At 45.1% G+C, this 17,088-nt stretch overlaps 1 protein-coding gene across 6 annotated transcripts in view; it reads left to right on the top strand.

The window, feature by feature from the left end:
• SMOX (spermine oxidase) overlaps positions 1-11,352 on the top strand; it is a 35,108-nt gene extending 23,756 nt beyond the window's left edge. For 3 of the 6 annotated variants that reach the window (XM_061126672.1, XM_061126673.1, XM_061126674.1), the window contains 6 exons: positions 2,136-2,362; positions 6,570-6,743; positions 6,906-7,665; positions 8,334-8,494; positions 10,343-10,432; positions 10,878-11,352. In XM_061126672.1, the coding sequence (XP_060982655.1) occupies positions 2,136-2,362; positions 6,570-6,743; positions 6,906-7,665; positions 8,334-8,494; positions 10,343-10,432; positions 10,878-11,015 (1,550 nt within the window). In that variant the 3' untranslated portion in view covers positions 11,016-11,352. The other 3 variants (XM_061126677.1, XM_061126675.1, XM_061126676.1) reach the window with 3 other exon arrangements.
• The last annotated feature ends 5,736 nt before the right edge of the window (positions 11,353-17,088 follow it).

Raw genomic sequence — 17,088 nt, 5'->3', positions numbered from 1 at the left:
GGCAAGCGCGTAGGTGTTGTGTGTGCAGACACCTGGGGCTGAAAGCCCAGGCTGCAGTTGGACCTGCAGCAGTGTGAGAGGCTAGCTGTGAATCCCGGTGGTAAGGGCAGTGGTGATGACCAGAAGCCCCAAGGACACTGTGGGGTATCTGTAGAGATAGTGCCCGCTACCCTGTGGTTACAAGGGTGGCAGAGGTGAGAGGACTGTGGGGGAGGACAGGAAACATCCTAAGACTGAGGCTGCTCTGGGCCACCCCACCTCCTTGTAAAGCTTGAGGGATAGGGTGGAACTCTGATGTTGCTGACCTTGAGCTGTTCACCTCATTCCTGCTTATGCCTGGATACCCCATGCCTGGACATTGCTGCCCAGTGACTATGACTTGGAACTCCCTGGTGTACCCTGGGAAGGGTCCATGATGCAAGCCCGTTTTGCTTCTTTTGGAAACTAAAAAGAAGCAAAACAAAAACAAATGCCTTGGGGAACTTGAGGCCCTAAAGGATAATTAGTGATAAATGTCCCCAGTGACCAGCCCCCCTTCCTGAACCCTGTGGAAGAAGGACAATGGGTTTCCAGCTTTTCATACCCTCTAGTCTGCCCACTTTCCCTGGACAAAGGGACCCATACATTCCTGCCCCTGATTCCAGAGTCACCAGGAAGTTCTGTCTTACTGGCTGTGGTTTGAGGTTGATTGTTTTTTCTCTTGCTCTGTGTTTGGCACATAGATGCATACAGGGCTACAGGGTTTTTTTTTTTTTTTTTTTTGAACTGATGGTTTAATTAGAAGCAGCCCAGGAAAGAGAAGGCACAAAAAAAGAGGAATGCCAAATTCCTGGGGTGAGGGGTGATTGTTGTCTGTTATTGTTTATAAGATAGCTATTGCTGCATAACAGACCAGCCTGAAATATGGTGGCTTAAAACAACATCATTTGATTTGCTGATATTCTGTGGCTCCAGAAACTTGAGTTTCTCTTCATGGTGGTCACAGTCTAAGAGGGTGAGGATAGAAGGCACAAGGTTTCTTGAGGCCTAGTCTCTGAAGCCACAACATTGCTTTCATTGCATTCTATTAATCAAAGCAAGTCATAAGGCAAGCCCAGATTCAAGGGGTGAGGAAAGACTCCATCTCTTGATGGGAGGACTGTCAAAGTCACATTGCAAAGGGCCATGTGTGTAAGGATAGGAGGAATTATTGTGTCCATCTTGGCAAAAAAGTTATCATACATGATGTCTTGAATCAGGCCTCCAAAAACAAAAAACAAAACAAAACACCAAAAAATGTTCCTCTATATTTTCCTTTCTTTGTTTCAACTTTTCTGGGAGCTAGGCAAGGGAGGAGGCAACTATATCACAGGCTCTGCAGCATGAGAAAAGGAAATTGAGCCCCAGAAGAGGAAATAGGCCCAGGCACAGTGGGAACTTGCCTCAGAGTATCTGGTCCCTTGGCTATGGATGGGGTGGTAAAATGAGCCACCAGCCTTGTCCCAGTTTGGGCCCAGGAGTTTCCCTTGCTCCAAATAGTCTCTTAAGGTTTCGCCACTTGTGCCATAGGATGAGAAAGCTTAGTTTTTTCCAGAAGTCTGTTTTAGATTGCCTTGGGGAGGAGTCTTCAAAACTGGAATGTTTTCCCTCTTACTTCTGCCCTAGACTGAGTTAGGAGTTGGCCGTTTTCCATCTGGGTGAGTGGCTTAGATTCCTGAACCACTGGATTTTGAGGAATTGGAATAAGGCCAAATGGGGACCTTGGGTCTGGAAGGCTGGGCCTCCTCACTGGGTACCCTCTGGTACCATAGAATTTCTCCTGAGAGGGAGGCACCACTGAGGAGGGAGGGCCTATTGTCTGATGTTATCACAGAAGGAGAATCTTCTAATTATTCCAGTGAGGCGACTTGGTGTCGTCAGAGTCACTGAGGTTGGAAGTTACCTCATTTATAAAGTGGAATCCATTTTGTGTTGCATGTGGTTTCTTACTGGGAGCTTTTCACTGAAGACTTTGGTTCGTTGCCAGAGGGGGACCTAATCCCTTTCCTTGCCCTGTTGTTGGGGATGGAAGGACCCCTTGGAGAAGGAAGATGAGGCAGTGTTCTGGCCCTGTTTGAAGAGTCCTGGCTGTGCTAAGAGCCTGTTGTTGCCCTCAGGACACGCTACCTTTGAGCTGGGAGCCACGTGGATCCATGGCTCCCACGGGAATCCCATCTATCATCTAGCAGAAGCCAATGGCCTCCTGGAAGAGACAACCGATGGAGAACGCAGTGTGGGCCGCATCAGCCTCTACTCCAAGAATGGCGTGGCCTGCTACCTCACCAACCGTGGCTGCAGGATCCCCAAGGATGTGGTTGAGGAATTCAGTGATTTATACAACGAGGTGAGGTATTAGGGGAATAGTTGAGCACAAGGGTGTGGGGGACAGGGAGCACACGGGCACTGTGTGTGTGTGTGTGTGTGTGTTATGGCGGTGGGGGGCTAGGCAACTTGCTAGGGTTTTCTGTGATCTTGGTCATGTCTGTACATTCTCTGGGCCCCAGTTTGAGGGTAGAATGAAGACAATGAGTGGAGAAGTCCTAGGGAAGAGATTATTGATACTTATGATTAAATATTTCCCCAGAAAGCCCTTAAATATCTATTAGATTTGTTACCAGGTAAATGTGTATGATTATTGTTGTTAATGTTCTTAGACACTCTTGTAAATGATAACTTTAAAAAAACCCTTATTTTCTAATTGTTCCTGGTATATAGAATTATAACTGATTTTTAAAAATTGAAGTATAGTTGATTTACAATATTATATTAGTTTCAGGTGTACAGCATAGTGATTCAACATTTTTATACATTATACTCCACTTAAAGTTATTACAAGATAATGGTTATATTTCCCTGTACTGTACAATATATATTTGTTGCTTATTTATTTTTATACATAGTAGTTTTTATCTCTTAGTCCCATACCCCTGTTTTACCCTTCATTCCTTCCTTCTCTCCACTGGTAACCATTAGTTTGTCCTCTATATCTGAGTCTATTTCTGTTTCGTTATGTTTGTTTATTTTTTAGATTTCACATATAAGTGATGACATAGAGTATTTGTCTTTCTCTGTCACACTTATTTCAGTAAATATAATAATCTCTAGGTCCATGCCTGTTGTTGAAAATTTCAGATTTTCATTCTTTTTTATGGCTGAGTAAAATTCCAATGTGTGTGTGTGTATATATATATATATATATATACACATATATATAACAATATAGTTTATATCTAACATGTATATAAAACATGTGTGTATACTACATATATAACTGTGTTTTATATCTATATCGATCTAACATCTTCTTTATACATTCATCTGTTGATGGGCGCTTAGATTGCTCCCATAGTTTGGCTATTATTAATAATGTTGCAGTGAACTTTTGGGTACAAGTATCTCTTCAAGTTAGATTTTCTCTTTCTTTGGATATATACCCAGGAGTGGAATTGCTCAGTCATGTGATAGTTCTATTTTTAATATTTTGAGGAACCTCCATATTTTCATAGTGGCTGCATCAATTTACATTACTGGCCACAGGGTAAAGGGCTCCGTTTTCTCCGTATGTTCACCAGTGTTTGTTACTTGTATTCTTTTTGATGATAGCTCTTCTGATAGGTTTGATATCTCACTGTCATTTTTAATTTCTCTGATGATTAACTATGTTGAGCATCTTTTCATATGCCTATTGGCCATCTGTACTTCTTTGGAAAAATGTGTATTCAGGTCTTCTCCCCATTTTTTTAATCAAGTTGATAGTTTTTTTTTTTTTTAATTGAGTTGTATGAACAGTTTATATATTTTGGATATTACCCCTTATTGGTCATATTATCTGCAAATATATTTTTCCATTCAGTAGGTTGTCTTTTTGTTTTGTCAGTGACTCCCTTTGATGTGCAAAAACTTTTAGATTAAATTAAATTTGTTTTTGCTTTTGTTTCTTCTGCCTTAGGAGAAAAAAGGTGCTTCAGTTTATGTCAAAGAGTGTTCTGCCTACGTTCTCGTCTAGGAGTTTCATTATTTCCATTGTTACATTTAGGTCTTTAGTCCATATTGAGTTTACTTTTGTATATGGTGTGAGAAAATGTTCTAATTTCAGTCTTTCACATATGGCTGTCCAGTTTCCCCAGCACCACTTGTTGAAGAAGCTGTCTTTTCTCCATATATATTCTGCCTCCTTTATCATAGACTAATTGTGTGTGGGTTTATTTCTGGGCTCTCTAGTTTGTTCCATTGATCTGTGTGTCTGTTTTTGTGTCAGTACCATGCTGTTTTGATTACTGTAGCTTTGTAGTATAGTCTGAAGTCAGGGAATGTGCCAATGTCTTATTCTGGCTTAAAAAAAAGTTAATATTTTTAGTAACTTTGCTGTGAACTGCAAAAAACAAGCAAGGTAACTTGTAGGTCTTGCCTTCTGATAGCTTCCATTTATAGTGTAATGACCCTTCACTTTAGGTTAGTAAACTGGTCAACACTTACCTATTATACATTTTTTATATCTCTTGGGCATAGGAAAGGAGAAATGACCCTTGCTTTGGGTTGTCCCTGCTCAATGGAAGGCAGGAACACTCATTGTCTTATGTTGTGTACAATCCTATAGTGTTGTGTGTTCTTACTCAATATTAAGCAAGTAAGAATTAGTATTCTTGAAAGTAGACCTTGGTGTACTGAGAATCAATCCTGTCCTGATTCCTATGTTACTGTGAGTGCTTCAAGCATGGATGCCTCTTGAGAATGACAATCAGGGTTCATAACTTACTGGTTCTTTTAAACGTTCTTGAAGGTAGATCATCATCAACTTCTGCTTGTGGGTCTGATTTTTGAAAGCCAAGAGTGTGAGTCATGGAAAGTAGGACAGATAAAGGTAGGAAGGAAATTGGAGAAGGAATTGCCACCCTCTCCAGTGTTCTTGCCTGGAGAATTCCATGGACAGAGGAGCCTGGTGGGCTACAGTCCATGGAGTTGCAAACAGTCAGACATGACTGAGCGACTAACATTACATTATTATTATTATCATTCTAAGTGGTGCTGCTTTGAGTCAGAAGGAAAAGGTGTTAACCATCAGGTCAAGAGAGAGATTTCCTTATATAGCTCTTAGACAGTGCTGGAGGCCATTCTGAAGAGGTGTGCTCTAAGCATGTGAAGCCTTGCCTGAGGGTGGCTTCATAATAAATACGTAGCCTCCCCCCCAAGGCGATGACTTTGAAGGGCTACTCATTTGAATGTGTTATATTTGTTAACAAATAGATGCATTTGTTCGGTAGTTATCATATAGAGCTTAATTTCTGGAGCAAGATTACCTTGACTCAGGTACCAGTTTTACCATTCATGTAGAATGGTATATACTTGTATATTCATGAGCTAGTTATTGAGCCTCTCTGAGCTTTACTTTCCTCATCTGTAAAACAGACACAGTTATACCTACTTCATAGTGTCTTGAAGGGTAAATGAGATCCCACTGAAAAGTGCTTAATGAGAAATGGGGTGAATATTGTTAGCTCTTACAGACCCATCCCATTTCCCTTGGGTCACATTAGGAAGATATCATTTAACCTAGGACAGGAGACTACTCACATGACAAATGTATGTTCAATTATGGCGGTCCTAGTCAGTGGCTGACACAAAGAATCATGTAAATCTGTTAGTCCTCAGCTGGGCATTTTGGCCTTTAGTTAACATAAGCTGACTGGCTGGCTACTCTGTTTCTTATCACCAAGGGGAAAAATCTAAGGGGGAGGAGGCAAGTTGAAAGCCTGACTCCTTGGCAATGGTACTAGGTGAGGAATTTGCTGAGGACTTCAGTTAAAGCCAAACACCCAGCATCTTGTGACTGTTGGGGGAAGAAAAAGGAATAATTTAACTTGCTTTCTTCTTTATATCCAGAGAAATGTTTAATTTATGTTTCTATCTTATATGGAGGCTTTTCCCTTGGGGGAGTGGTGGGGGTCGGGCCATACCACCTTTCTTCCTCAGCAGTCCTAGAGCTGGGTTGCAGGGTAGACACAGTCCTGTCAATGTATGGGCCCCTTTTGCTCTTTCCCCTGCAAAACATCTGCCAGGACACAGCTCCATACTGCCTTCCCGGGAGAGGGTGAAGCAGATACACTTAGACAGGAATGTCAGGGGAGAGTCCATGCATTTGGTTCTTGAAAAAGGGTTATCTGTGTAGACGTGGGTTCTTTAGTGGCCGGTACGCTTGGCTATGTAGAGCACTTGAAAGGGCAGTTCCTTTCCCACACACTGTACAGGCAGCAGAGATTTCACTTTGTTCTAAGCAGGGGTTCAGTAAGAATGCTTCTGGGGCCCATCCCACCTCCTGTGTCTGGAGGCAAGGAAGCTGACCGCCCAGGTTCAGTTTGCCATCCCCAAACCTCCATTTTGTTGGTGCAGCCTCAGCACAAAGCTGAGCACCACATTAATTCACCACGAGGTGCCATGGGCTCAGCATATCCGGGAGCACTTTGGAGATGGTGAGTATTGAGTTAGAACCCGTAGGTCTGAGATGGAGGTGGGATGAGTGAATGTGTTTTCAGTCTCCTGGGATCTCTTTGCAGGTCTATAACTTGACCCAGGAATTCTTCCGGCATGGTAAACCAGTTAATGCTGAGAGTCAGAACAGCGTGGGGGTGTTCACCCGAGAGGAGGTGCGCAACCGCATCAGGGATGACCCTGATGATCCAGAGGCCACCAAGCGCCTGAAACTCGCCATGATCCAACAGTACCTGAAGGTATCTTTGCCATCTCGGAGCTCTGTTGAGTACAAATGCCAGAATGAGAAAGACTGACCCTGGGGAAGTTGGGTCCGAGAAGGGCAGCACTGCCCTAAAGTCCTGCTTCTATCCCTGCCCAGCCTTGGCGGTCACCTGGCTCCCCTCTGGCTCTTCCCACAGGTGGAAAGCTGTGAGAGTAGCTCGCACAGCATGGATGAGGTGTCCCTGAGCGCCTTTGGGGAATGGACTGAGATTCCTGGTGCCCACCACGTCATCCCCTCGGGCTTCATGCGGGTTGTGGAGCTGCTGGCTGAGGGCATCCCAGCCCACGTCATCCAGCTGGGGAAACCCGTCCGTTGTGTTCACTGGGACCAGGCCTCATCCCGCTCTCGGGGCCCTGAGATTGAGCCCCGGGATGAGGGTGACCATAATCATGATGCCGGGGAGGGCAGTCAGGGTGGAGAGGAGCCCCGGGAGGAGAGGCAGGATGAGGATGAGCAGTGGCCAGTGGTGGTGGAGTGCGAGGACTGCGAGGTGATCCCGGCAGACCATGTGATCGTGACCGTGTCGCTGGGCGTGCTCAAGAGGCAGCATGCCAGCTTCTTTCGGCCAGGCCTGCCCGCCGAGAAGGTGGCTGCCATCCACCGACTGGGCATCGGCACCACTGACAAGATCTTTCTAGAATTCGAGGAGCCCTTCTGGGGCCCCGAGTGCAACAGCCTACGGTTTGTGTGGGAGGACGAGGCGGAGAGCTGCACGCTCACCTACCCGCCCGAGCTTTGGTACCGCAAGATCTGTGGCTTTGATGTCCTCTACCCGCCTGAGCGCTACGGCCATGTGCTGAGTGGCTGGATCTGTGGGGAGGAGGCCCTTGTCATGGAGAAGTGTGATGACGAGGCAGTGGCCGAGATCTGCACAGAGATGCTGCGGCAGTTCACAGGTGCGTCCCGGTCCTTGTCCCGCCACCGGCTCAACAGGCCTCGCTCTGTCTGTCCTCCTCCTCTAGACCCTCTGAGTCTCCTGAACCAGTACTAGCATCCTCATCCCCAGGTTGTGAAACTGAGGTGGCGCACCCCTTGGGAGAGATGCTGTAGGTCACTGTGTCTTGGCTTTGGCCTCCTAAATTGGAAGCTCTCTCCATTTGGAATTTGAGACACTCAAGATCACAGGCTCTGTGTTTCTTCTCTGTTTCTAAGGCTGATGGTGAAAAACTCAGATATCACCCCCAAACCTCAGATTGCCTACTCATGTTGTCTTGCTAAGAGATGGGCTTGTGGTTGTTTTGTCTGATTTTTAGTCGAACGTCTTTCCTGCACTATCCCAGAAGAGCCCCACAAGAGCCCCTGAAGTTGGAAGGGGGAACATGATTATCTGGGATGTTTTTCAGATAGGAAAATTAAGGCCCACGGAGAGGAGGTGTTTTTCTGGGGGATTACAAGGAGACATTGAGGGGTATACAGCTTGAACCCCAGCCTCCCTCCCTCCCTTCTTCATGCCTGGCCTTCCTGGAGCCCCCGAGGTGCAATGGGAGTTGTCTGCTCAGGAGTGTCTTCTTTGTACAACCATTTCTTATCCTCCCTCCTCCTGGCTCTTCTCACTACCCAACAGGGAACCCCAATATCCCAAAGCCTCGGCGAATCCTGCGCTCTGCCTGGGGCAGCAATCCCTACTTCCGGGGATCCTATTCATACACACAGGTGGGCTCAAGTGGGGCAGATGTGGAGAAGCTGGCCAAGCCCCTGCCGTACACAGAGAGCTCCAAGACAGCGGTGAGTGTGGGTGTGCTGGGTAGGCGACGAGCTGCAGGGTGAGGGGTCTGTGAGGGTGGGTGTTTGCTATGTGTGTTTGGTCCAGGGGAGGAGTGCCAAGGTAAGATAGGTGGAGTAGCTCCTGTAATGATGGAGAAAACAAGAAAAAGGACACTTAACATCTGGAGGAACAGACAGAGTCAAACTAGGATATCTTAAATGCTTTCTTGAGGCTATAAAAACTGAGCCTTTTAATTCTCTGCTGTCCTATATGGTAGCCATTAGCCATGCTTAATTTAATTAAAATCTAAAGTAATAAATACAACATTTTGTTTCTCAGTTGCATTAGCTAGATTTCAAGTTTGAGAGCCACCTGTCGCTAATGGTTGCCACGTTAGGAGTGTGTCACTATGGAGCATTTCTGTCATTGTGGAAAGTTCTGTTGGGCAGCACTGACCCAGTATGTTTTGCTTATTTCCCCCAATTTGTTTTAGAAAATAAAACAAAATACTGACCTTCCCCCCAATTATAGTAACAATATCGTAAAACATATAGAAAAATAATAAATTGAAATTATTTATATATATTTCTGTTCCTATAAAGTAGATTTTGAGTTCCCCCCACCAAGAATATCCATAGAATAAATGTTAAAACCCCAACAGAATTATATTTGAAATAATCCTCTGGTGTAATTGATGAAGAAGATGGCAGTTAAACAATGTGTTGTGCCTGTCCTGGCTGTGCTTAGGAAAGGCTGCTGCTATAGCCGTCCTCCTTCTCTTGTCCCCTGCATCAGTTAGGACTAGCGCACATAACAAAAAGCAAAACAAACTGCGGTTTAAACAAGACAGAAGTTTGCTTAGGTCACACAAAAGGAAATCTGGAGGTAGATGTTGGGGCCCAGGATCAGTAGCACCTGGCTCCATCTTCCAGGCCACCTTGGGATCCAAGAGGGCTGTGGAGGCTGCTGCTCTTGTTCTCATGTCTGTGACAGGCTGATGAGTGAAAGAAGGGAACCCTTGGGAGGAGTCAGTGTCCCTAAGCAATAGTGCACTTGAAGTTGCTTGGCTAGAACTTAGTCACATGACTCTACCAGCTGCTAGAGAGACTGGGATACATCTTTTTTTTCCCTGGATGGCAGTGGTGGTGGTAGTTTGGTCGTTAAGTCATGTCCAACTCTTGAGACCCCATGGACTGTAGTCAGCCAGGCTCTTCTGTCCATGGACCCAGTTAAAGGTCAGGATTTTTGTTACTGAGGAGAGAGAGAAAGGATGTGGAGTAGGCAGCTTGCCCTCTGCCACTATATGTGCCCCCCTTTCAGCTTAACCACCTCTGCAGGCTCTTTATTGGTGGGTTAAAACCTCACTACTCAAGGTGGGTGGTCCATGGACCGGCAGACTGGCACCATGTGGGAGCATATTAGACATGCAGACTTGCAGCCCACCCCAGACCTGATGAATGAAAACCTCATTCTACAAGGTCCCCAACACATTCAGTTTGAGGTATACTGGAATAAAACCCAAACTCAAGCTTGGAATGCAAGCATTTGTTCTATGCTTGGACCCCACCTAAACAGCCTGCTTTCTTGATGTTAAGCTTGGCTCTGCCAAAATTCTCACCATCTCATAGACAAGGTCTAGGAGATGCATTTCTGCCCCCATTTTTCCTTCTTCCTGAAACATCCTTTGCCTGTTTATTTATCCAGCATCTTCTGAGAAGAAGCCCAAAGGTCCTGTCCTCTGGGAAGCTTTGTGTGATCTCCCTGACAGAGGGCCTCTTTTCTGGGCTCTCAGCACCTCGCCCACACACCCATCACATCACGTATGATGCCATTTAGTAATTGGGTTTCGTGTCTGGCTTCCCCACCAGCAAGGAAGCTCCTCAAAGCAGCTGCCTGGTCACCTTTTATCTTCCAAGTGCCCAGAACAGTCCCTGGAACCTAATAGGGGCTCCATAAAGGTTTGTTAAATTACTGCCTAACTTTATTGAGTTCTTATATTCTTTCAGGTTCTGAGTCCTTTAGATAACATTATTTCACTTAATCCTTACAATCACCCTCAGAAGTAGATGGTATAAACTCATTTTGGAGATGAAGAAATCAAAGCTTAGGGAGGTTAAATCATTCCCCAAGTTCACTAGTAAGAGGCAGTGTGAATTTCTGAAACTGTAGAGCCAGTACTCACAAAAACCTCAGAGCAAAAAGGACTGAGGCCTGGATGTTTGGGGAAGAAGCAGGGGAAGATGGGCAGGTGGGATGGGCAGCTCCTCATCCTATGGAAATAGCAATACCTGTATCTCAGATGCCCGCTTATTCCTTTCTAACTTGTAGTATGGATGGGGGTTCTGGGGCAGACAGGTAGCCTTTCTTGCTCCTCCATTTTCACTTCCCTGTCCCCCTGCCCAGCCTATGCAGGTGCTGTTCTCAGGTGAGGCCACCCATCGCAAGTACTATTCCACCACCCATGGTGCTCTGCTCTCTGGCCAGCGTGAGGCTGCCCGTCTCATTGAGATGTACCGAGACCTCTTCCAGCAGGGGACCTGAGTGCCTCATTGCTGCCGAGCGTGTTCCTTAAAGAACCACTAACTCGTGACTGCCAGCCCTGCCCCTTGCTGCTGTGTACTCCTCATTTCCGAATCCTCTCTAGAATGGATTTGTGTCTTTTGTAGAGCTGACATCTAACTGGCTTCAGACCTGGCCCTGTAGCTTCTTCTTTTCTCCTTCCTGGGTGGTGACCAGGGTGGGGTCCATTGATTTACCTCTGTGCTCTGATCTCTGACCTCCCTATGCTTTCCCTCATCTCTAACCTTGTTATTGTAAGTGCCTTCAATACTTTGCATTTTGGGATAATAAAAGAGGCTTGCCCTTCCTGTGCTCCTCAGCTTCTCTCTTCCATTTTTCTTAGCCTTATGTGTGTGTGTGTGTATGTGTGTACATGTGTGTGTATGTATGTCTTTGTGTGTTTGTCATATCTTCTTTGAGGGGATCATGGGGCCATCTATGGTCTGGATATACCCCCAGAAAGGAAGATGCCTGCCTTTAGTGGAAGGGGCATCCTCTTACCCCAATCTGTTTGTGATTGTTTCCCTTCCTGCCAGTGAGACCCCTTAGGAGTAAGAGTCCCTCATTATCCAGCCCCAACTCCTTCAAGATAGGCCTGGGTTGGACTGGCCTTTTGTTGGACTTCTCAGAGCCTGATTGGGTAACATAGCCACATGGAGTGAAGGTGAGTTTTATGGGAGGGGACACCTGTTGTGGCTCCATGCCAAGCTCAGATGTGTTAATTATTAATCAATGTCATCTGGCCAGAAGGCCCTGGTTCTGCCCTTGGGATGCTCCAGTTGACTTCTGGGAAGTTTTTTCCCAGAAAAACTTCTGGGAAGTACAGAAGTACGTACAGCCATTTTGGTGGGTGAGAACATACAAACACATATATACCCCTTATATATCCACACACACATACATCACTCCTACACAGATACACTACCCCACACCCTTACACCTATACACAAGTACAACTATACACACATGCATAAAACCTTAAAGAACATTTAGTTATTTTCTTACTCCAGATTTCTAGTGACAGAGTTTGAATTCTACAGAGTTGAGGGGTTGGGTGGTGGAGGATGTGATGAAAAGCTGGGTGCACCCCCTGGTTTAACTCTGGGTGAATTTAGGTTGGGTTAGCTCTTCAGAAGCTTAGGGCACTGCCTTTCATATGACTCTATATCCTTTCCTCCCTCGCCTTAGGCTTTGATGATGTCCAGCATATGGATATGCCTCTACACACCCCTACATGCACATGTCGGCACACCCCTACATGCACACCCACCTACATGCACATACCCCCCGCCCCCCCCCTGCCCACCCCCCACCACACACCCCTACATGCACATGTCAAAGAGGCATTCTTGTTTTGTCAAGGTTGACCTACTGACATCCCTCATGGAGTTTATGTTAGGGATTCATATTCACCTCATGGGTAACTTGAAAAATTGTAAGTATATGTATTAAAATATATTTTGAATAGAGGATCTAATAATGTAGTTTATGTTCAAAAGTCATAAAAGGATACACTGAACAACCTCCTCCCACAGCTATCCCCAGTACCACTGCCGCTCCCAATGGCAGTATTATTATATTATATATATTAGTATGTTGGGTATCCATTTCTAGGTATGTTATTATAAATATATACCCTTCTCTCTTTTTATGTGAAAGTGACAAAATATCCATCCTGTTCTGCATTTTGCTTGTTTTAGTTAACATAATGTGTCTTGGAGATCTTACCATAATGGTACTTAAATGGACAATGTAAATTTGGATCTTACTTTGGTCAAAGAGTGTCTGTCTCCTTCCTGGCCAGAGTTGTGTTGCAGGAAGCACCTCCTATTAACTTCACCTTTGGAGGCACTGATCCAGTCTTGACCCCTCCCCATGTCCTGGATTTTCCCCACTAACTGTGCTGGGATGGACAGAAGTGGCCCATCACATAAGTATGAAGGATGAAAATAATATGTAGAATTTCCAGATCACAAGTGTAAGAATTTAAAGAACTCTATGAGGGTGACGTTTATTTGGTGATTGCAAGTTGGGGAGCTTCAGGTGTGGGCAAGTCAGGAGGGTAGTCTGACTTGCCCACACCTAAGGTCTAGACATAAAGTCTCTTAATTTAACATGGATGCCACCTCAGACTAGGGAGGGTGATTCACCCCAATGAGGGAACAAAACCTCCAGAGGGTTATGTAATGCAAGTAAAGCACCTAAGTTCACTCAGATAGGTGGTGTGAGACTTAATCCAAGGTCTGTGGTGCTACGTGCATGCTAAGTCGTTTCAGTCGTGTCTGACTCTTTGCAACCCTATGGACTGTAGCCCGCCAGGCTCCTCTGTCCATGAAATTCTCCAGGCAAGAATACTGGAATGGGTTGCCATTTCCTTCTCCAGAAGATCTTCCCGACTTAGGGATTGAACCCATGTCTCATGTCTTCTGCATTGGCAGGCAGGTTCTTTACCACTAGCGCCACCTGGGAAGCCCAGATGCTACACTGTTTGGTGCTACAGTGAAGGGTTATTCTAGTTATTGTGTGATAAAGAGAGGCTGGTGCCATGAAAAAAAAAAATCTTTGGCCATTATGGACAGGGTGGAACCAGGTGCACCCACACTAGGAGACTGTGTGGCTGACTCTACTAAAACTGGCCTTGTGCCTGGCAGCATTTCTACTCCTGGCTATAACCCAAGAGAAATGAGTGGATATGCCCAGCTGAAATATGTACCAGAGACTAGATATATGCAGGATGAGTTCCTTGCTGTGACTAGGTTTCTTAAATAGTTGTGGCATTGATTGATACTCAGATGACTCTATTAGGGGTGTCTAGTATGGCATGCTCAGGCCAACAGCCTGTGCCAAAACTGCAACACAATTCTTGTCACTTGTGGGAGGTCACTTGAGAGGGAAGTTCTTTCCTGGCACTGGATTCTGCATAGAACTGGTTGCATGGTTTCTTGTGCTGTGGGCATCAGTGAATCCACGACCCACGTGTTTGGTTTGTGGCTTTGTGGAAGCCTCTGAAATGTTCCTTCAGGTTCCCTGGGATACTCGGCAAGTACTGTCTCTTTCTACTTTTGCTGCTCTGGAACAGGTGTTCCTCTTCAAGGGAGCCACTTGGAATGTCTATCCTACCTACACACAAAGGTAGGAGTGAAGTGCCTCTGGTTTGAGTCACTCTGAGTTTGCTTGGGCCTGTCAAAATGAGCCCATGGGTGATCCCAAGGTGCAAGAGTGAAGTGGGCTCTTGGTTCCGTTCAGAGAACTGCCTGTCTAACTAATGGTCTGCCAAACATAATGGTAGATTCACATGAAGCGTGTTTTCTCATACTGACCAGCTGGTGTCCCTTCTTCCATGCTTGGCCCTTTTAGCCTGTTCTCCACACAGGAGCCTGTATGATCCTTTTACCAATATGAATCCAGTTATGTGCTTCCCTAGTTCCAGTGACTCCCATCATACTGAGCATAAAACGTGATTTCCAGCATCCTGTGAGACCTGTTCTTTGGCCCCACTTCCTTCCATGGCCCCTTTCTGTTGGCCCTGGCTGTCCCGTTTATCTGGAATGCTTGTCCCCAGTAATGCAGGTCTTATTTCCTTGCTGCATTCAGCCCTCTAATCAGCTGTCACTTCTCTAGGAAGGCTTCCCTAAGCACCCGATTCACAGCACTCTCAGCACTCCCTATCCTTTCCTTTGCCTGTTTCTTCAGAGTCCTTCTCTTTCTATGATGTCATATTTTAAAATTTATATGTCTATTTATTTGTCTGTCTACTCCCCTTCCTCTTCTCCCAGGTTGTAGCTTTCATTGTCCAAAATAGTGCCTGGTATAGTGGGTTATCAATGAATATTTGCAGAACGAATGAGCAAGTGAAAGAAGAAGCTGAATTGGATAGTGTTATCCTCCAGACCCATCCTTGGTGCTGGCCAGCAGTCCTCATGGGCTTCCCTTGCAGCACCCCTTCAGCTCTTGACACCTCCCCTCGCCTACCAACTGTCAACAGGCAGAATGGTCTCCTGCTTCACAGACAAAATAGAAGCCACCTGGAGGCAACTTCCTTGACAAATCTACAGACTGCTAGCCTACACACCCATCCTTTTAGACCTTTCCCAGACACAATGGAAGTGTGTGATCCATCACTTGTGTATTCCATGCCCCAAACTCAGGGACTTTGCTTGTCATTTCCTATCCCATTCTGTCTACTCCGTCCTTTCCACTTGAGTTTCAGTTTCCTCATGTCTTTCCCATCTCCAGCCCTCATCTTACTCCCACTTTTCCTTGCCTTTTTTTCTGGTCAAGCATCACACTAGCATTTTCTACACTTTCCTCTCTGCATCCTCACTATCCTCGCTCTAGCAGTGGTTGGTGGGGTTTCTCAGACCACAGAGGGAAGGACTAGGCTGGCTCTCCTTGCCATGGCCCGGAGAGGTAAGGTGGACTCCTAAGGTTTATGAAAGGACAGCCTCATGGGCTGAACCACATCCTCTGGTGCCATCTGCTGGCCATGTCAGAATGCAGCCCTTTTGCTGCACAGACAACATCTGTGTCTGGGATTCTGTGTGCTTTTCTGAATTTAAAAAAATTTTCAATAAATCATAGAAAATACCTTAAGTTAATACTGAATAAAGTTAATAAAGTAATATTGCAACTTATTCCAAAGCATCATTTATTTTTCATTCTTAACCTTTTGTAAAAAGAGGCTTGTTGGCCTCCAGAATGAGACCACCTTACCTGCCTCCTGAGAAACCTGTATGCAGGTCAAGAAGCAACAGTTAGAACTGGACATGGAACAATGGACTGGTTCAAAATTGGGAAAGGAGTCCGTCAAGGCTCTGTATTGTCACCTTGCTTATTTAACTTCTATGCAGAGAATATCATGTGAAATGCCAGGCTGGAGGAATCACAAGCTAGAATCAAGATTGCCAGGAAAAATATCAATAACCTTAGATGTGCAGATTATACCACTCTAATGGCAGAAAGAGAAGAGGAACTAAAGAGCCTCTTGATGAAGGTGAAAGAGGAGAGTTAAGAAGCTGGCTTAAAACTCAACATTGAAAAATTAAGATCATGAAAAACAACCCCCAGAATGGGAGAAAATAATAGCAAATGATTAAAGTGGCAAAAGATTAACTTCCAAAATATATAAGCAGCTCATACAAGTCTATATCAGAAAAATAAGCAACCCAATAAAAAAGTGGAAAAAGACCTAAACAGACATTTCTTCAAGGAAGACATACAGATGGCTAACAAACACATGAAAAGATGTTCAATGTCGCTCATTATTAGAGAAATGAAAATCAAAACTACAATGAGATATCACCTCACACCAGTCAGAATAGGCATCATCAAAAAGTCTATAAACAATAAAGGCTGGAGCAGGTATGGAGAAAAGGGAACCCTCCTGCACTGTTGGTGGGAATGTAAATTGATACAGCCACTATGAAAGACAGTATGGAGATTCCTTAAAAAACTAAGATCAAAACCACCATATAAACCAGAAATTCCACTGCTAGGCACATTTTGGTTTGAGGAAACCAAAATTGAAAAAGACACATGTAACCCAGTGTTCATGGCAGCACTGTTTATGATAGCTAGAACATGGAAGCAACCTACATGTGCACTGACCGATAAATGGATAAAGAAGCTGAGGTACATATATACAATGGAATATTACTCAGCCATAAAAAGGAACACCTTTGAGTCAGTTGTAATAAGGTTGATGAACCTACAGCCTATTATACAGAGTGAAGTAAGTCAGAGAAAAACAAATATCGTATACTAATGCATACACATGGAATCTAGAAAGATGGTACTGATGAATTATTTCCAGGGCAGCAGTGGAGACACAGACATGGAGAACAGACTTATGGACACAGTGGCGGGGGCAGGTGGGGAGGGGGTGGGAAAGGAGAGGAGAGGATGGGATGTATGGAGAGAGTAACATGGAAACTTACATTACCACATGTAAAGTAAATAGCCAATGGGAATTTTCTGTATGATTCAGGGAACTCAAACCAGGGCTCTGTAAGAACCTAAAGGGGTGGGATGGGGAGGGAGGTTCAAGAGGGAGGGA

Source organism: Dama dama, chromosome 23, assembly GCF_033118175.1.
Source record: "Dama dama isolate Ldn47 chromosome 23, ASM3311817v1, whole genome shotgun sequence".
In the NCBI taxonomy this organism is placed as follows: Eukaryota; Metazoa; Chordata; class Mammalia; order Artiodactyla; family Cervidae; genus Dama; species Dama dama.
The sequence above is the reverse complement of the archived record's forward strand: the minus strand, read 5'-3'. Positions and strand labels throughout refer to the sequence as shown.